Source organism: Monodon monoceros, unplaced genomic scaffold, assembly GCF_005190385.1.
Source record: "Monodon monoceros isolate NGI ecotype Baffin Bay Population unplaced genomic scaffold, NGI_Narwhal_1 Super_Scaffold_12, whole genome shotgun sequence".
NCBI lineage: Eukaryota > Metazoa > Chordata > Mammalia > Artiodactyla > Monodontidae > Monodon > Monodon monoceros.
Genome location: NW_021703768.1, coordinates 168,262,299 through 168,283,220, shown reverse-complemented (window position 1 = coordinate 168,283,220; position 20,922 = coordinate 168,262,299). Strand labels below are relative to the sequence as shown.

Genomic DNA, 20,922 nt, shown 5'->3' with positions numbered 1-20,922 from the left:
GACTCTGAATTTGGTCCTTATAAGGCGGGGTCTCTCATGGAGGGCAGGGTCATGCTTCGTGCTGGGGACTGTCCTGTGCATGGCAGGATGTGTAGCAGCATCCCTGGCCTCCACCCAGTAGATTCCAGCCGCATGGCCTCCCCCTAGATGTGACAACCAAAAATGCCTCCGGACATTGCTGAATGACCCCAGGGAGACAAAAATCTCCCCTTGGCTGAAAACTGCTATCCTGAGGGATGCCAGCTTTGAAAGCATCAGGTCAAAAGTTTGCTGGGTTCCAATTTCACAAGGCCCAGGGGAGGTAAATCCCATGGTTCCAACTGCAGCACGGTGTCTTACTTTTCAAACTTGTAATCCAAAGGAGCAGCACGGGAGGTGCCTCCACTCACCTAGTCTCACTGCTGACCTGTTTTCTGGGAACTCCTGTACAAGGGCTGCTTGAACAAGGCTCAGATAGGCCGGTCTGCACTAAACGGCTGAGCTTGAGCAGCTGCAGGCAGGCCCCCTCCCAGCCCACAACCCCGCAGGGCTCACCCAAACTTGGCAGGTCTGCGAATAGTCCCTGTGAAGCCAACTCATGGGAAATTCTCCTTAGCAGCTAGCTAATTCACCTCCTCACTGTGTCAACTCACCAGAAGCTCTGTAAGCAAACTTCAAGAAAAATGTGGAAGCAAAATAAACACTTCCTCCGCCCCCCCCCCCGCCCTCCCAAGGAAAACGGAACGGCAGGTCTCTCCTTCCATTTCTCAGCCAAGACACGCACCTCTTACCTTCAAGCCACGGACAACTGGAAATCGCCACCCAAGAAGACAGCCCTGGTCACACCAAGGGAGCGAGGTGGGATGGGGGGAGGGCCTCGCCGCCTTAGCTCTGAGGAGTCCTTGTACCCCCACGGGGCCACTTCTGAAGCCTCAGGCTACCCTCTTCCCAGTCCGACTCGTGGCGGCTAGGGGGTCAAGATTCTAGGTCCCGTCCAGCCCGGAGGCTGTGTGGCCTTGGACAGGTCGCTGCGTCTCTGAACCAGACCCCGCGACCCCCACCCCGAGAAGGCGGCCAGCCTCCTCCGTCGCCCGGGGCTACTCACGGGGCCTGGGACTGCGCAGCGCGCACGCCGTCCCGCGGCGACAGCAGCAGCAGCAGGAGCCGGAGCAGCGGCCAGAGCAGGGCGACCCACATTTTCCGGCTCCACGGGGCTGCCGCGCCCGGGTAGGGGGCCCTTTGTTCGCAGCCCCCGCGCAGTGCGCCCGGCGCCATGCGCCCAACTCCGCGCCCAGCTAGGCTGGGGCAGCGGGGGACCAGCCCCCTCCCCGGACCCGCCTTGTCCCCGGGCCCGCCCCCACCCGGACCCGCCCCGCTCACCCCCTCCCGGCCTCCCGCCCCGCCCACTCTCCGGACCTCGTCCCGCCCCCTCCCCCCGCTCCCTTCCCGGGACTCATCCCCCCCTCAAAACCAACTCTCCCCCAATATCTCCTGGGACCTGCCCCGCCCTCAGCCCGGACGCACCCCCAGACCTGACCCATTCCCTTCCCCTTCGTCGGACCCGACCCATCCCACTCTTCGCCCCCCGCAACCCGGCCCCGCATCCTCTCCGGACCCGCCCCCGCCCTGGACTGCCCCCTTCCGAGCTCCCTGCCTGGCCGCCTCCCCGCCGCCCCCACCCCGCGGACCAGGCCCGCCCCGCCCCGCCCCGCCCCGCCCCACGCGGGGGCCGCTCGGTCTCCGCGCCGCCTTCACCCTGCACCTTGTAGGCACCCCCCATCTGCCTCAGCCTGGACCCGGCGACCTGTGCAGTGCACGCACAGGAGGAGCTGAGCCCTTTGGGGAAACGGAGGCTGGCCAAGGGATGAAACTTCAGACCCGCAGCTTCCCCCAGGCGCCTGACTGCCGCTCCTCGCTTCTTCCCTCTCCCCACCTCCTCCATCCACAAATCCCCTAGGCCAGGCCCCTCCCTCTCTGGGCCTCACTTTCCCTCTCGGAGAGCAGGGTGCCCCCTCCTGCCCCTCCCAGTGTGCCCAACTCAGTGATGGCCTCACTGTTATAGGTCCCTCTGGAAGGGGGCACCAACTTTTTATGTCATGTCCAAGTCCTGTCCCTCCTCTAGTTACCCCCCAACTGTCCCAGGTGGTCCCTCTAGTGAGGACCCCTGCAGCGACAAGGGTCTTACTTCTAAAACTCTAGAGCTGACCACATGGCCCTCCTGCCCCAAATCCTCCCGGGTCTCTATTTATCCAGGCCAAGTCCAAACACCGGGCTGCCCTGAGGCTGCCCTGGTGGCTCCCACCTCATCCTAGTTCCTAGATGCCCTGTGCCACCCTGTGCCGACCCCCACTGCCAGCCTTTGCTCAAACTCTGCCCCTCTGCCCTCCTCCTTTGCCTGGCCAACTCCTGCTTCTTCCAGAAACCTCCCTTGCGCCCTCCCTGCCCTACAGGCATCGTGGGTCCTCCAGGCAGCCTCTCCCACCAACCCTCTCCAAGGGCTTTTGGCCAAGCCCTGGCCACCCAGTGAGCACCAAGCCCTGGGCAGGCAGTGGGGACTTCAGGACAGACAGGATCTGCTGTCATAGATGGCGGAGGGGGCTGTGCAGGGGCCGGAGTGGACTGGGGAGCAGCTGCAATGCTGAGAGACCAGGAGGAGTTGCCAGCCTCCAGTCCCAGCCACACTGGCACCAAGCAGGGTGGTCTAGCGTAATCCTCATAATTCACATCTGCCCAGCCCCTGCGCGCCTCCCCCTGCTCCTCCGTAAACCAGGCTCCACTCTCCAGTCTCGCGAGGCCAGCCTCCTGCCCCTCTGTTTTCTCCCTCATCCGCTGAGCTCTGGCTACACAGGCCTCCAGGGTTCCGTGGATCCCGACTCACTACCACCACCACCTCCTCCAGCCGAGGTGCCAGCTGGCCCCTCTGCCTGGGCTACTCCTCCTCCTGGCATCCCAAGGCTGGCCCCCTTCTACCTTCAGGACTAGCTCTACCCTCCCTTCTTGCCTGACTACCTGTAAGACAAAGCCTCAGATTTCAGGTCCCCCAAAGCCTGAGTTCCCTGCTCTTGCCAGGTCTGCCCCCACTCAGCAGGAGAGGCTGAACCCCACCTGGCTAGTTCCCCTGTCGGTCAAACCAGCTGCACGCCACCCAGTCCTAAGCTAACAGATTTCATTTTCTTGGTTTTTTGGTTTTTGGTTTTGGCCGAGCCCCACGGCTTGCAAGATCTCAATTCCCCGACCAGTCCTAACCACTGGACCGCCAGGGAATTCCCTCACTTTCTTGTTATTCAAGTAAGCCCATCACGTCCTCCCGAGGGAAGCAGGGGCACCCCACCCTCTTGTTACTAGGAAGCCTGCCTCCCCACAGCCTCTGGCTGTCCACCCCGCTCCTAAGTGCAACCCTCATGTGGTCCTGCACGGCCAGCTGTGTCTTCCCCCCACCCCGCCCGGGGCTGTGAATATATGTAACTAACACACCACTCTACCCCACCCGTTCAGTGTTGGGTATTGTGTGTTTGACTATCTTGTACTATTTAGCATGAGGGATCCTTCCTTCCCTAATGGGGTGAATAAGAGGCAAATAGAACACCACCGTGCTCTCATCACCCAATTTAACTCGCTCCATGGTGCCCAGTACGGTAGAGGCCATGATCTTATTATCCCAGTGAATCTACTTCCTGTCTGTCTCCCCTGGGGCAGGAGCGCCATTTGCTACTGGATGCCGGGCCCCTGCTTTGAAGTGTCACAGTACATGTGACATCCTCCCTGGTCCCCTGAGCTGCAGTGGGGAACTGGGGAAGAGTCCCACATTTGATACATTTCCAGCACTTGTGTGAGTCCCTGGTTAACAGAGCCATTATTAGAAATTGTTACACCAACTTTCAATTTAGTATATGATATTAAAAATAAAAACAATAAGTATGCAAAAGTTATCAGCTCCTCATTATTTCACTACCCCATACTCTTCTCTGTGCTCTTGAGAGTATCCCTGACCTTTGTATCTGATGGTAAAAAGACTCTGTAATGATACACATCTCTTCCCATGTAGTGACTTCCTGCTGGCAGCTTGAAACTGGCCATGGGGGGAGTACAGTCAATTCTGCTCTAACACTAGTTTTGAAAACAAAAATTTGTTCCAACATGATGGATACATAAGGGAAGGATTTGAGCGTAATTTGATGGAATGTGGTATTGCTTATGCAGGATTTGGTCTGCAAGAAACACGGAGTGAATGCAGGAAGTAGCACCCCACTGACCAGAGCCACATGGGAATATACAACCCGTGCCCCCTCCCCCCACACACACACCCTCAACATCTACACTCCCTGAGCTGCTAGGAGCCACCCTGCCCTCCCCTGTCTGGGATGACCATGTCGCATCTCATTTCAGCAAACCTCCTCCTGGTACCTCTCAGAGACACGAAGGCTACAATCTTCCCACACCACATCCACACATGAACCTCAGGGCTTTTCCAGGGTCAAGTGCCACATGTGCTATAGTATTCGTGTCATTCTTAGGGTTTAACATGTGTATAATGGTGCTATCAGTTTTTAGTAAATGCCTATCTTTTTAAAATGTGTTACTGACACAGTTTTTTTTAAATTTATTTATTTCATTTATTTATTTTTGGCTACATTGGGTCTTCATTGCTGGGCGTGGGCTTTCTCTAGTTGTGGCAAGCGGGGGCTACTCTTTGTTGCGGTGCATGGGCTTCTCATTGCAGTGGCTTCTCTTGTTGCAGAGCATGGGCCCTAGGTGCACAGGCTTCAGTAGTTGTGGCTCACGGGCTTAGCTCCTCCGCGGCATGTGAGATTTTCCCAGACCAGGGCTCGAACCCGTGTCCCCTGCACTGGCAGGCAGATCCTTAACCACTGTGCCACCAGGGAAGCCCTTGACACAGTTTTTGAGTGTGGTGTCCTGACTCCTTTTTTCCATGAGCCCTGTGGTTGGTGTGAAGAACATAGTCATTTTCAAGAATATGCCAGGGAAGAACTGGCTGCTTTTACCCCCCAGGAAGAGTTTGCTAAATATCTCCTCGGTCACCAGTGATGAATGGCATAGCACTCCGGGTGGGAGGACGAGGAAGACAGTTCAATGGTGAGAAGCATTTTGTTCTTCCAGGGAGCCAGCCTGGTCCTGGGCCCACTGAGCACCCGGCAGTCAGGATGGGGCAGGGGATGACAGATGAGCAGCCCCACCACCGGCAGGAGGTGGGAGCTGAGCACAGCATGGCCAGGACCCCAGAGCCAGAGGGGGAACAGGGCATGCCATGTGCAGGAGTGGCTGTGGTGAATGATGTTTGCTGCTCAGGAGGAAACAGCCAGTTCGTCACTTGGGGAGTGGCCAGTGATATTAATGAAGCTGAAACTGCATGTGACCCCTGACCCTGCTGCAAGGATGTGAATGCGTCCAAGGTGACCCAGCCAAGAGCTTTCACAGCTGCGTCATTCAACGGTGGTGAATAGACAGAAGCAGACTGTGTGTCCATCCGTGGGGCAAGGGACAAACAGATAAAGGAGGTATGTGCCCTGTGTGATTCCCACAAATCAGGGAAGGTGGGGTATGGGGGTTGGGGGGAGAAGAGGAGCCAGAGAGAGGGATGCAGGAAGGCGATTTCAACAAGACCCAAGCACTTTCACCTCCTGCTGCCTGGGGAGCAGGAACCTGGAGGGGAGGGAAGGATGACTGGGGGGATCTTCCTGCACCTGTGTGATCTCTTTCACCCCGTGCCCTTTATGCCCGCAGCATGTGAAGGGCAGAGGCTTTTCCACACAACCAGTGTGATCCCCCTTCCCAGGCTGGACTTTGAGAAAGGCTCCTCCAAAGAAGATATATAAATGGTCCACAAGTACGTGAAAAGATGTTCAACGTTACTAGTCAGTAGGGAAATGTAAACCAAACCCACAATGAGCTCCTACTTCACACCTATTACAATGATAGTATTTTTTTAAAAAAAAGACAGTAACAAGTGTTGGTGAGGATGTGGAGAAATTGAAACCCTTGTGTATTTCTCACGGGAATGTAAAATGATGCGGCCATGCGGGAAAAAGTCTGGTAGTTCCTCAAAAAGTTAAACAGAATTACCATATACTCCACCAGTTTCCACTCTGGGATATATACCCAAAGACAGAGAGATTGTTAATAAGCAATGAGGCTAAATAGCAATGTTTTCACCCAAGATAAGGCATGAATTAGGTGTAGGTTTGCCAGAGTTAGCAAAGAAAAATACAATTAAATTTGACTCAGATAAACAACAACAACAAAAGTTTTTAGCATAAGCGTAGCCCATGCAATATTTGGGACATGCTTACACTAATAAATTTTATTTGTTTCTTATGTGGGATTCACATTTGACAGGGTGTCTTATGCTCTATGTGACATTTCTAACTGGGTGAGGACAGAGAGATAATCTTCATTACTATCTTTAAAATAATCTCAGAAAAGAAGGGAATGATTCCTCCAAAAGTTAAACATAGAGTTTGTATATGACCCAGCAATTCCACCCCTAGGTGTAGACCTGAAGACTTGAAAATAGGTGTTCAAACAAATTGTACACACACGTCATAGCAGCACTCTTCACAGTAGCCAAAAGGTGGAAATGACCAAAATGCCCATCAATACATGAATGGATAAACAAAATGTGGTTCATCCATACAATGGAATATTATTCAGCCATAGAAAGGAATGAAGCACTGACATGGCTACAATGTGACGAACCTTGAAACCATTATCCATTATGCTCAGTGAAAGAAGCTAGACCCAAAAGACCACATAGTGCATGATTCAGTTTGGATGAAATGTGCAAAACAGACAGCAGATTGGTGGTTGCCAGGAACAGATTGAGGTGGATGAAGAGTGGAGAGTGACTGCTAACGGGTATGGGGTTTCTTTATGGGGTGATGAAAATATTCTGGAACTAGATAGAGGTGTTGGTTGGCTGTGAACAAAGATTAATGGTAAAATGACACAAGGGATATTTTGGGGGTGACAGAAATATTCTAAAACTAGATTGTCATGATGTTGTAAAATCTTGTAAATTTATGAGGAATCATTGATTTGTATACTGAAAACAGGTAAATTTGATGACATGTCAATGATATCTCAATAGAGCAAAAAATGGCATATGGAAACACATGCAAATATAGTTGTTTGCATATATATTTCTGAACAAGCAAACAATGTGCTTTGAGAATGCCCACACTGGCAGGTCTTTGCTTCCTTTTGCTCCCTCCCTCTCTGGCTCTGTATTTCCAGCATCTCATGGAAGCCCCAAACAGCTCAATTCCACTTGCAGTTGAATTAATAAAGATCAGTAATGAGAAGGTGGATTTCACACACCTCACCTGGAGGTGCCCAGCCCAGGGCTCAGCAGAGGTCAAGGGAAAAGCAATGACGTGAGCTCTGCCACGCAGATTCCCTAAAGCCAGCTCCATGTGATGCTGCTTCTGTGCATGGTGTGTCCTGCTCTTTTGCACCATGAAAATGTCCAAGGAATTTCGCAGCCGGGTAGAGGGCAGACGCACTTGGGCAGAGGGCTTTCCAGTTGTTATCAGCGGTTACAGTCCACGGCAGAGTGAATGCTGTTTGCAGATGCAACAACCATTTCTGGGGTCTGTTAGTGTCCTGTAGCTGCTGTAATGTAGGGCCACAGACTGAGTGACTTAAAACAACAGAATTTCTTTCCTCATGGTTCTGGGAGCCTGAAATCCAAAATCAAGGTTTGGCAGGGTTGGTTCCTTCTGCAGACTGTGAGGGCGAATCTATTCCATGCCTCTCTCCCAGCTTTCGGTGGCCTCTGGAAGTCTTTGGCTTACCTTGGCTAATTGATACATTGCTCCCATGGTTACTGACTAGGGTCCTTGGACTCTTTAATCAATAGAAATTGATAAGAGGCCAGATGAGAAATTCAGGCAAGGGCTTCCCTGGTGGCGCAGTGGTTGAGAGTCCGCCTGCCGAGGCAGGGGACAAGGGTTCGTTCCCTGGTCCGGGAGGATCCCACATGTCGCGGAGCGGCTGGGCCCGTGAGCCACGGCCACTGAGCCTGCGCGTCCGGAGCCTGTGGTCCGCAGCGGGAGAGGCCACAGCAGTGAGAGGCCCGCGTACCGCAAAAAAAAAAAAGAGAAATTCAGGCAAGGCTTTAGAGGGAGCGGGAACAAGAAACAGGTACCTTTGCTCACTCCCTGAGCTGGGGGTTAAGGGGCTTCCTTACATGGGGTGAGGGGGGGCGGGCAGATCAGTGGGCTGGGCAGGAGGTGTAGTTTAGGTAGTCTGCCCACTCCCTTGGTGGTACTCTGTGCAGGGATCATGGGTAGTACCCTGCTTTTGCTCCTGGCACGTCAGAACTGGCGGTTGGTCTGTGGCCTTTTGGTATCTTATTGTTTATAATTGCCTCTACTGCACATGCATGCAGTTATTTTTTAGTCCCTTATAGTTTCTTTGTATTCTTTTGCTCCAGGAGAACTTTGTCCAGGCACACGCATGCAGTAAAGGGTCCCAGGTCCCCAGTTCATCTCACAATCTCTGCCTCCAGCATCACGTGGCTTTCTCTCCTCGTGTGTGTGTCTGTGTGTGTGTGTGTGTGTGTGTGTGTGTGTCCAAACTTCCCTCTTCTTATAAGGACACCGGTCCTATTGGATTGGGGGCCCGCCCTAATCCAATATGGCCTCTTTTTATTTTTTTTTAATTTTTTTAATGTTATTATTATTTTTAAATTAAATTTATTTATTTTTGGCTGTGTTGGGTCTTTGTTGCTGCACCCGGGCTTTCTCTAGTTGTGGCGAGCAGGGGCCACTCTTGATTACGGTGCGTGGGCTTCTCATTGCTGTGGCTTTTGTTGCGGAGCATAGGCTCCAGGAGCACGGGCTTCAGTAGCTGTGGCGTGCGGGCTCAGCAGTTGTGGCTCGCGGGCTCTAGAGCGCAGGCTCAGGAGCTATGGCACACAGGCTTAGTTGCTCTGCGGCATGTGAGATCTTCCCGGACCAGGCCTTGAACCCGTGTCCCCTGCATTGGCAGGCGGATTCTTAACCACTGTGCCACCAGGGAAGTCCCTGATCTCATTGTAATAACTGATTACATTTGCAAAGACCCAAACCCATTGGGACTTGTGCTCCAAATAGGATCATATTCTGAGATTCTGGGTGGACATGAATTTTAGGGGGATCCTATTCATGCTAGCACAGGGACCTTTCAGCAAATAATCTTAAGTGATTTCTTAGGCCCTTCCCAGGAAGGGAGTAATATCTGTATAAGTTGAAGTCTGTGCATAAGTCCAATTTGTCACTTCCTTGGCCTAAGTTAGGTTTGCCCCACTGTGTCATTCTGATAGCCTCAGAGTACAGACCACAGCAAGTGAAGGGCTGGGTGTGGGTGTGGGCTTGGAGCCAGGCTTAGGGGTCCCAACCCAGCTTCACATCTGGGGCAGTGCCAAGCAATCTGGACTTCGTTTTCCTTGTCCATCACATAGGGATAGTCATAACCCCACCCTCCTACACGCCGCTAGGACTAAACAAGGCGACGGGTGCGTGCAGAGAGTTCGACTCTGGGCCTGGCCCAGGAGCAGCACCCAGGAAACCAGAGCTGGTTCTGGGCTCCTTTCCCATGCCTCCACTTCCTGGGTCTCCTTCCAAAATCCGGAATCTGGAGAATGTGGGCCTCTTGTGCTGCCAGCAGCATCTCATACTGGGCTCCCACAACTGATAGCTAAGGTTGTGGGTCAGTCATGAGCTGCAACCCAAGAGGGCGCCGGGATTCAATGAGGATTCCTGCAGAGAACGGGGTCCCACTGAACCTTGTGGCCTGAGAAGGCTTCCCCCCTCCCCATCTCGGTTCCCTGGGCTGCCCTGTGCTCCCCTGGAAGGTTCTAGAGTCCATCCGAACTGGGGATGGATTTTGTCTGTTCTGTGTATGCCCGTGGCACCCTGGCAAGTGTATCTAGGACCATTTCTCTGTCCTCTCACTGCCTGCTTCCAAAGGTCCTAAGGTCCTCACATTATCGCATTATGTATCGTAAGCATTTTAACCCCCTTGACCCAGTGTGCTCTGTAAGTTCCCCCATTTCGCAGACGAGCAGCCTGGGGCTCCGTGAGGGGAAGCACAGAGGAGCAAGGTGGCAAACGTAGAGCAGGACAGGCTTAAGTGGGCCTTGCCTTAACAGGGATGTGATGAAGCCCCCCCAACCAGGACCAAGGCCAAGATCAAGGTCAGCTCCTGCCCCTCCAACCTCCCTCCCACACACCAGGCCTGGTCCCACCTCCTGGCCTTTGCCCAGGCTGTGTCCACTGCCTGATGGGCCCTTCCCCCCAGCGTTATTCCAGGGTTTCTCTGCCTTGGCACTGCTGACATTTGGGGCCAGATCATTCTTTGCCATGGGGGGTTGTCTGTGCTTTATGAGATGCTGAGCAGACCCAGTAGATGCCAGTAAAACCACCCCCGGTTGAGAACCACACTGGTTTAGAGGATCCCAAGCTTCTCACTTTGCAAACCAAATCCTTGGTTTTTGCACACAATACCCACCCCCTAAGAAAGCCATGTTTGGAAAGATGCCATCACACTATGGGTTCTTTCAAGTAATGATTCACAGCCCATTTTTATCAGCTGTCAGCCACCAGGAGAATCAACAGGATAGACTATCAACTAATAAACTGAGACAGGTGATGGGAATACAGAAATGCCCTTTGTCAACCACCAGGAAGATAGCTGGTTCAGGCAGGATCATAATAGACACTAAGGTTGATGATAGAAGTGGTGGAAAGAACAGGTGATTGGTGTAGACACAAAGGATCTGCTCGCAAAATACCTACCAGTGACAAAAGGAAAAACAGAGCCTCATGGTGGAGACCCTTGTTGTCAAGGCGTGAAATTAGGGGACACAAGACCACCCTCACTTCTTTTTTTTAATATATATATATTTATTTATTTATTTATTTGGTTGTGTCCAGTCTTAGTTGCGGCATGTGGGCTCTTTAGTTGCAGCAGGTGAGCTCCTTAGTTGCAGCTTGCCAGCTCCTTAGCTGTGGCATGCGAACTCTTAGTTGCAGCATGCATGTGGGATCTAGTTCCCGGACCAGGGATCAAACCCAGGCCCCCTGCATTGGGAGTGTGGAGTCTTAAGCACTGTGCCACCAGGAAAGTCCCAAGACCACCTTCGCTTCTGACACCAACTGCAAGTTTAGGAGTCCTAAGACCACCCTCAGGTTCCATAATTTTCTAGAAGGGTTCACAGAACCCACTGAAAATTGTTATACTCACAGATAAAGTTTATGACAGTGAAAGGATATAAGTTAAAAACAGCCAAGAGAAAAGTCTAGGAGAAATCCAGGCATGGGTTTCCAGAAGTGCCCCCCTCCCCACACAGTGCAGTCAGGAAAGAGTTATTTTCCTGGCAATGATGTGTGACAACCCACATGGTGTACTGCCAACCGGGGAGGCTCATCCAAGACTCAGTGTCCAGAGTTTTTATTGAGGGGTCCAAGGTCAACTGTCCGTGTGGCTGACCTTTAGTCTCCAGACCATCTGGAGGCCAAGCTGAGACCATATGGCCTGAGGTCCCCATCATAAATTAGACTATTTGGTGTGGTCCAAGGTTCCAGGTAAACAAAGACACTCTTCTTAGGCAGGACATTCCAGAAGTTTAGAAGGTACCTCCAAAGAGTCAACAGCAGAGGCCAGACTCTCTTTGAATCAGGTTCAATTCTTTACTACACACAAGATAACACCCAGTGGAGGGATCAGATGGCAGGGGGGGTCTCCTGATGTGGTGTCCTGAGAAGAGTACATCACTGATTCTGTAGTTCTGCCAGGAATGTAGGGCCTGACCCTGGGCATAAGGATATACTGATAGCTCCAGATTGAGGGTCATCTACAGAATGAAAAGTCTGTATTCTTTTTTCCCGACAGCTTTATTGAGATATAATTCACACACCATACGAAAGGGCCTAATTCAAGGGTGTTTTTAGTATATACACATGTATGTGCGACCATCATCACAATCAATTACAGAACATTTTCGATTGGCTCAACATTGTAAATCAACTATACTTCAATTAAGAAAATAAAATTTTTTTAAAGTATTGTATAAAAAATGATTGGCACAGCAATGTAAATCAACTATACTTCAATTTTAAAAAAAGAAAAAAAAAAGAAAAGTAGGGGGCTGCCCTGGTGGTCCAGTGGTTAAGAATCCACCTTCCAATGCAGGAGACATGGGTTCAATCCCTGGTCAGGGAACTAAGATCCCACGTGCTGCAGGGCAACTAAGCTGGCATGCTCTAGAGCCCATGCATCACAACTAGAGAGAAGCCCACGTGCCACAACAAAGATCCCACCTGCCACAACTAAGACCCAACACAGCCAAATAAAAAATTAAATAAATTTTTTTAAAAAGTATTGCAGAACATTTTCATCACTTCAAAAAGCAACCTCATACTCTTTAGCTATCACACCAGCCCTCCATCCTCCCACCAGGCCTAAACAACCACTCATCTCTCTTCCATCTCTATTAAATCTCTATTTAAAACCATCAGAGCCGTGAAGGCCAGGGAAAGATTGAGAAATGCTCTAGGCTAAAGGGGCAGCTGGAGTCCAAATGGAGGCTGGAGACTGCCCAGTGGTGCCGCCCTAGTGGTGGTGTTGGATTCATGCAGTGGCAAGCAGGTTTTGTAGGAGAGTGTCCTTGTTTGGGGGATAGCGTCAGGGTGTTAGGGCAGCATGTCTGACAATTGCTCTGGGATGATTCAGAAAGAAAAATCGCTATGATGAGTGGAGATGTAGAGAACAAGGAGCAGGGGGCAAACATGATAAAATTCCACCTTTGGGGAATCCAAGTGAAAGGGGGTTCTTTGGATGGTTCTTGCCAGGTTTCTGCAAGTCTGAAATTATTTCAGAAGAAATTATGAAAATGATTTAAATTTTTATTTAATTATTTTAAGTTATTGAAATTTTAAAAAATCATTTAAATTTTTATTTTTCTTTATTAAAGGTATTTTTAATTTAATAACATTTATCAAATATATTAATATTAATTTTTCTCTTTCATTTTTCACATATATTTGCAATCATTGCAATGTAATCACTACTGTATTGCATTTATTATTTTTTTAATTAATAGATTTTTTTTTTGAGTTTACAGAAAGGTAAACTGTAAAGTACAGAGTTCCCCTTGCAACAGTTTCCCCTATTATTAACATTTTGCACTGGGATGGTGTATTTGTTACAATCGATGAATGAATATTGATACATTACAATTAACTTAAGGCCACAGTTTACATTAGGGTGTTGTACATTCCATGGGTTTTCACAAACGCAAGAGGTCATATATCCACAATTACATAATCCTACAGAATAGCATATTCTTTTAAAATTATTTTAAAAGAGAGGGAGGGGGAGAGAGGGAAGAAGAAAAGGAAGAAAGAAAGTCAAAGTCACTCTCCTGGTCTTTCTCCCTCTCGCCTGTGCTGGAGCCATCACCCTCTCCTGCCCACCATCAAAGATCAGCTCGACAGCAATGGACGTGGGGAAAGAGGTGGTTGGACCTGGTCCACTGCCCATCAGTCGTGTCACATTCCAGAATCCAACCTGAGCCAGGAGCCCCTGCCCCACCCCCTCCTGAGCCATCAGTCCCCAGAGACCCCTCAGCCCCAGGACCCCACTTGGCAGATTCACTGTCCTTCTGTTTCATTTTAGATAGGACACTAAAAGCACATGCAACAAAGGAAAAATAGATTAATTGGACTCTATCGAAATGTAAAACATTTGTGCATCAAAAGACTATCAAGAAAGTGAAAAGACAGTGCACAAAATGGGACAAAATATTTGCAGGCCATATAGCCAATAAGGGATTCATATCCAGAATATATGAAGAACTCTTATAACTCAACAACAACAACAAAAAAGGACAAGCAACCTAATTTAAAAATGGGCAAAGTACTTGAATAGACATTTCGCCAAAGATGATACACAAATGGCCAATAAGCACGTGAGAAGTTGCTCAAAATCCCTAGTCATCAGGGAAATGAAAACAAGAACCACAAGGAGATACCACCTCCCACCCATCAGGATGGCTACTATCAAAGCAACAGAAACTAACAAGTGTCCATGAGGATGTGGGGAAATTGGAACCCTCGTGCACTGCTGGTAGGAATTTAAAATCGTGTGGTAGCTATGGAAAACAGTCTGGCAATTCCTCAATAAGATAAATATGGAGTTAGCATATGATCCAGCAATTCTGCTCATAGGTATATACCTGAGAGATCTGAAAACAGGGACTCAAACAGGTACACGCACAATCACAGCACTAGTCACAACTGCCAAAAGGTGGAAACAGCCCAAATGTCCATCAGTGGATGAAAGGGTAAACGAAATGTGGTCCATTCATACGATGGAGTATTACTCGGCCGTAAAAAGGGATGAAGCACCGACACATGCTACTATATGGGTGAAATCTAAACACATCGTGCTGAAAGAAAGGAGCCAGACACAAATGGACAGATAGTGTATGATTCCATTTATGTGAAACATCCAGGGACAGAAGGCAGATTAGTGGTTTGGCGGGGCGGGGGGTGTGCTTCAGCAGGGGACAGGGAGTGCTCATGGGGATGGGGTCTCTTTCTGGGGTGATGGAAATGTTCTAAAATGGACTGTGGTGGTAGTTGCCCAGCTCTGGGGATATACTAAAAACCATTAAACGGGACCCTTTAAAATGGGTGAATTGTATGGGATGTGAATTGTATCTCACTAAAGCTGTGATTCAAGAGAAAGAAGCCCCACGCATGGCTCTTTGGCGGGAGCGCGGCTGGCAGGGAGGGTCTGGCACTGCTGGCCACAGGCAGGCCCTACGTGCCTCTTGGGCAGCAACCTGAAGCCCGAGAGGGAGCTGGTTAATTTGCTTTGGAAATTTGGAGCTAGAAGTCCATCCTGGCTCCGGGTCCCTGTGCTGAGAACGGCTTCCCTGCCTCAGGCCTCCGCCCCTGTCCCTGGGATGCCAAGGTTTTTCTCCGTGGTGCTGTTGCAGGAGTGACAGCTTCTGCTTGGCTCAGGGGGAAAATATGCCGAGATTCAGCATCATATGAACCTGGACAGGCCACAGGGGACCGTTCTGGCCTGTGCCAAGCAGGAGAGCTGGCTTCAGGCCAGCACGGCTACGCAGACACAGGGGACCACTCAGAAGTGGAAACCCCAGGGCAGGAGCTGGGATTTCCTCTCTACCTCTGGTCATGCATGGGGCAGGGGGTGCGGGACCTCTACTCACAGAGCTTGGTCACCTTTTCCTACGTGCACTGTAGGGCAGCTGAGGGGGGGTGAGGGGAGGGGGGCAGGCGGGCGCACATTGACCTCTGCAACAGGGACAGATGCGGGGAGGTCATATTGGAAATTTGACTACTGGCTGCTTTCAGGATTCAAGGGAAGTAACTGTTAATGGGGATGGGGTTTCTTTGGGGGGTGAAAAAATGTTCTAGAACTAGACAGAGGTGAGAGTTGCGCAACATCTTGAATATACTAAATGCCACTGAGTTGTTCCCTTTAAAATGGTTACTCTTCTGGTATGTGAATCTCACCCCCATAAAAGAAAAAGAAAAGAGAAGAAAAGTAAAGGAAAAAATCCATCTTGCTGCCGAGGAACCCAGGGTGGCCAGGGTCTCAGAGGGACCTGATAAAAGAAATTTCACCTATTGAAATATAGGGAAGTCATTCTGGCTTATACAAGAGTTAACCTGAATTTTACGCTAACTAAAATAGCCTGTTTGTGGCCTATCATACATACATCGTACATCTGCTTTAATTATTTAAGAAAAGGGGACATTGACCAGAAGTAAAGAGCGTCCACGTTAAAAATAAAGATTAAGGGGCTTCCCTGGTGGCGCTGTGGTTGAGAGTCCGCCTGCCGATGCAGGGGACGCGGGTTCGTGCCCTGTTCCGGGAGGATCCCACGTGCCGCGGAGCGGCTGGGCCCGTGAGCCATGCCCCCTGAGCCTGCGCGTCCGGAGCCTGTGCTCCGCAACGGGAGAGGCCACAACAGTGAGAGGTCTGCGTACCGCAAAAAAAAAAAAAAAAAAAAAAAAGATTAAATGCCCCTCTTCCTGGGATGCCAATGCTGGTCCTCCTTTGATGATAAGACTCCCTTCCCAGGTGCAAGGTCATGCTAACTCGCTGGGTACGTGCTGATCTGTTCTTTTTTTTTGAACCACTGAAGAAATGTAACCCTGACTTGTTTAATGTTCTTTGTTCTGACAAGATAGAAAACTGTGCTGAAAACGCTGCTGCCCTGGAGCAGCTTCTCAGAGTAAGTTGGGAAGATGGCTTCCGGGCTAGTCCTTAGTTTGGCTCAAATAAAACTCTTTTCTATTCTTATAATAGATTGTTTATTGATAACAGACCCCTGTATAGGGCAGCCATCCAGTGGAGCAAGTGAATTTTGGAGCCAGATGTAAGTTCAAATTCTGACTCTTGCATTTACCAGCTGTGTGACCTGTAAGAAGTCAAGCCTTCTAATTGCCTCGGCTGTCAAGGGGAGATCACAACACTTCCTTGCAGACCAGTTTGGGGATTAAAACTCAATTTGGAGGGACTTCCCTGGTGACACAGTGGTTAAGAATCCGCCTGCCAATGCAGGGGACACTGGTCCGGGAGGATCCCACATGCCGCGGAGCAACTAAGCCTGTGCGCCACAATTACTGAAGCCCGCGCGCCTACAGCCCATGCTCCACAACAAGAGAAGCCACCACAATGAGAAGCCCGCACACCATCATGAAGAGTAGCCCCCCGCTCGCCACAACTAGAGAAAGCCCATGTGCAGCAATGGAGACCCAACACAGCCAAAAATAAATACATTAATTAATTAAAAAAATTTTTTAAAAAACTCAATTTGGAGATTCAACTACTGGGACAGTGCCTGGCGTATAAAAAGCACTTGACAGAAAGGAGTCATGTCCATCCCATGGAACACAATCCATGAAGCAATGAAAAGGAAAGAAATACTGACACGTGCAACGATATGGACAGATCTCAAAATGATGCTAATTGAAAGAAGACAAAGAGTACTTACTGTACAGTTCCACTTATAGAAAATTCTAGAAAGTGCATACTAATCTAGAGTGACCCAAAGTGGATGTTTGAGAAAGAAGGGTAGGGGCAGGTGGGAGGGATTAGGAAGTGTCCTGTTATTGTCTTGTTATTGTGATGTAACAAGAAATCTATATCTGTTCTTCATCCCCAGCTCCTGGCACAGAGCTCCTAAAACCCCTAAGTGATAAGGGCAACAGGAGCATCTTTTGTTAAAATACTTGGTTTCCGTCCCCAGTTTCTGAAATAGGAGTGTCTTTTGTTGTTCATAACAAGCCACTTTCAACCACACCTGAGCTTCCGGTACTAAGGTGACTTCCAGAAAGCACCTAAGGATGAGGGCTGGTTGCCCGGGGAACGAACCACACAATTAGAGGGTTGGACCTGTCAGTTCTACCCCCCGACCTCCGGGGAGAGCAGAGGGGCTGGAGGTTGATACTGAATCACTAATAACCAATGACTTAATCAGTTGTGCGTATGTCGTGAAGCCTCCATAGAAACCCAAAAGGGTGGGGTCAGAGAGCTTCTGAGTTGGTGAACACGTGGGAGGTGCTGGGAGGGTGACATTGTCCAGAGAGGGCACGGAAGTTCCGTGCTCCTTCCCACATACCTTGTCCCGTGCATCTCCTCCATCTGGCTGTTCCTGAGTCGTATCCTTTATTTAAAAAAAACAAAAAACAAAAAATAACAACAAAAAAGTAATTGTAAAGTGTTTTCCTGAGTTCTGTGAGCCATTCTAGCAAATTGTTGAATCCAAGAAGGGGGTCTTTGGAACCCGTGATGTATAACTGGTCTTTCAGAAACCCTGGAGGCCTAGCCTTGCGACTGGCATTGGAAATGGGGCCAGTCTTGTGGGACTGAGCAATTCACCTGACCAGAAGTAAAGAGCGCTCCACGTGTGGGGTTTGCGCTAACTCCAGGGGGTTAGTGTCAGAATTCCTTGGTGTGGAAAACCCACACATTTGGTGTCAGAAGTTCTGTGGGTAGAAGACAGCAAACAGTTTTCTTTTAGGTCCTGAGGGACTTTTGGGGTGGTGACGGTTGTGTCCACTCTCTCGATTGCGGTGGTGGTTTCACAGGCGGGTACGTGTGTCAAAACTTAGCCAGTTGAATACCTATGTGCAGTTTATTGTATGTCAGCTATACCTCAATCAATCTGTTTATAAAAAACACACTTTTCCGATATTTAGAGTGCACATAATTTTATTTGTTGCTGTTTCATTTTTTGTTTGGGTTTTTGTTTAATTTTTAATTTTTTAATAAATGTTTTTGATTTCATCATTACAATTTTAATCAGTAGGAATTTTAATGTCACATATACTTTTTAAAAATATAAAGACTTTTTTATTTATTTATTTATTTATTTATTTTTTTTGTGGTACACGGACCTCTCACTGTTGTGGCCTCTCCCGTTATGGAGCACAGGCTCCGGACGCGCAGGCTCAGCGGCCATGGCTCACGGGCCCAGCCGCTCCACGGCATGTGGGACCTTCCCGGACCGGGGCACGAACCTGTGTCCCCTGCATCGGCAGGCAGATCCTCAACCACTGCGCCACCAGGGAAGCCCCTAAAAATATAAAGACTTTTAAAAGCTGTATTTTACAATATGATATCAAGAACACAGAGCTGATGCAAGTTGTATAGGTAATCATTTTGACTATGTAAGAAATCTGATCAGAATACTGTTATGGTGAAAGAAAAGCACTTTCTTATAATCATTCATATTCAGCAATAGTGAAAATGCTCTATGTATGCACTGGTTCTGAATAACACGTTTCATTTCTGTTTCAAACTTGCTATGCTATTACTGTTTTGATGATTACATGGTTCAATATAAAAAGGCATTCCCACTCAGATTCTCAGTAATAAGCCTGATAAGGCAGATAACCTCCCAGTCATAAAAGCTTTTAAGACAAGTATTATGCAAATAAAGCATGGATATCAGACTCACTATAATTGGGATTAAAAAGACAACTATAGGGCTTCCCTGGTGGCACAGTGGTTGGGGGTCCGCCTGCCGATGCAGGGGACACGGGTTCGTGCCCCGGTCCGGGAGGATCCCACATGCCGTGGAGCGGCTGGGCCCGTGAGCCATGGCCGCTGAGCCTGCGCGTCCGGAGCCTGTGCTCCGCAACGGGAGAGGCCACAACAGTGAGAGGCCCGCGTACCGCAAAAAAAAAAAAAAATATATATATATATATATATAATACTGCACATTGAGGCCTATTGTGTTTTTGTGCACTCATCTTGCATTCCCTGCCTTTCTTCCTCCTCTTTGAAGTGCTAAAGTGTATTTATACTAGAAAGTTACTAGTAGACTTAATATGAGAACTATGTGTTTGAAAAAGCAAGACTTTCTTGATAAGAAATCTCCAAATATTTTCTATGTTATGTTTTTATGACCTTCTTTATAAAGAGTGTTTCATGTGCAACACCTACATACAGAAATAAATCTATGTTTCCCTCAAACCCAATCGAATTTATCAGATACAAAATACAGACATGAAGCAAAGTATGACAGCAGCAGTGATTCTTGGGGGCAGCGTGTGCAAAATCCAATCTTTTGCTATCTATTTACGTCACGGTGGTCAGAACAGAAATGTGCCGAAACTCCCTTTCCCATTCCACTTGAACTGGTTCCCCACAACTGAAACAAACATCTCCTGTGACACTAAGTTGTCATCAGCTTGCGCGATCCCCAGTTCACTCAACCTTTTCTTCTTCGTGTGGCCTTTGTGTGGAGGCAGCAACTAGTTCATTTACAATTTCGCGATTGCTTTCAACTTGCTCAGAAAGGTCACTCTCACATAAAGCTCCATTTTACCAGTTGCACATTGAATCAGCTCTTCTAGATCCACTCTTTCAGCTACATCCGTCTCTCCACTTGTCTGAACTTTATTTTCTTCAGTTTCATCTTGGGCATTTTCTTGCAGGTCAGAGAAAATTGTAGGTTTCACCAAGACAACACCATAACCTTCCTTATTATGTATGACATTATTCACCATGGATATTTGGGGAATGTCATAACGCTCATCTAAGAAGTCCTTGATGAGGATCCCTTCTTTGCAGTGATGGATCCGATTGTCACTCAGGGTGCACTTACTCCCGGGATATATTTCTATACCTGCACCCTTGGCACCCTATAAATCTGAGTTCTTCATTAAAAATTCTGCTGACGTTCATACTGTGACTCCTGTAGTTTCACACTGCAGTACACAGTTTTCCAATGTAGTCTTGCCACGGTGAATAATTAAGATTCCTTCCACGGCATCATGCTGAACAAATTTTATGCTTGAGATTTTAATATCCGCACCCGTACAATCCACAAAAAAGTGTCTCCTTTGCCTCCCTTTTCTATCACAATATCTGGCAGACCATACCCTTCCAACTCAATGGAGTCAGCCATGGAGAATGTACCATGTACCACGTAATGGCCAGGGCAAACAATAACAGTGTCGCCCTCATAGCAGGCATTTATAGCAGACAATGGATCACTATGGAACTGAATTTCTATTTCTTCCGTACAAGACTCTGGACAAAGCTTATCCCTGAGCAGGGACTACAGCAGACCAGTCGTCATGGTGGAGGAGATCACATGGGTGACCCTCTGGCCATTTGGACGGATGCCCTTTGCTTGTATATTAGAATTCTTCTGATAACCAAACACATATCTCAACAAAGGATTCTCTATGAGTTTTAGCTTTCGTTTCAACTGTTCGATCTCTGAATAGAATTTTAACCCTTCCGGCATGGAGATGTTTTCCTGCTCAGAATCAGAGTTACAATTTGACAAACAGCTTCTCAGATTTAAAAATCTCTTGCAACTCTCCTCACACTGAGCCAACAGATTTTGATAGTCAACAATAAGTCCTGAAGGAACTCGGTCTTCAG

At 48.8% G+C, this 20,922-nt stretch overlaps 1 protein-coding gene and 1 pseudogene across 8 annotated transcripts in view; both read right to left on the bottom strand.

Annotated features, from left to right (window-relative positions):
• CPAMD8 (C3 and PZP like alpha-2-macroglobulin domain containing 8) overlaps nucleotides 1-1,261 on the bottom strand; it is a 105,941-nt gene extending 104,680 nt beyond the window's left edge. For 6 of the 8 annotated variants that reach the window (XR_003792810.1, XR_003792811.1, XM_029218526.1 and 3 more), the window contains exon 1: nucleotides 1,085-1,261. Coding sequence is in view for 6 of the 8 variants with exons in the window: in XM_029218526.1 (XP_029074359.1) it covers nucleotides 1,085-1,254 (170 nt within the window). In the remaining 2 variants the exon portion in view is untranslated. The remainder of the gene's footprint in view (nucleotides 1-1,084) is intronic. The other 2 variants (XM_029218525.1, XM_029218524.1) reach the window with 1 other exon arrangement.
• Nucleotides 1,262-19,619: 18,358 nt separating this feature from the next.
• The window catches only part of LOC114892235, a 2,024-nt pseudogene continuing 721 nt past the window's right edge, over nucleotides 19,620-20,922 (bottom strand).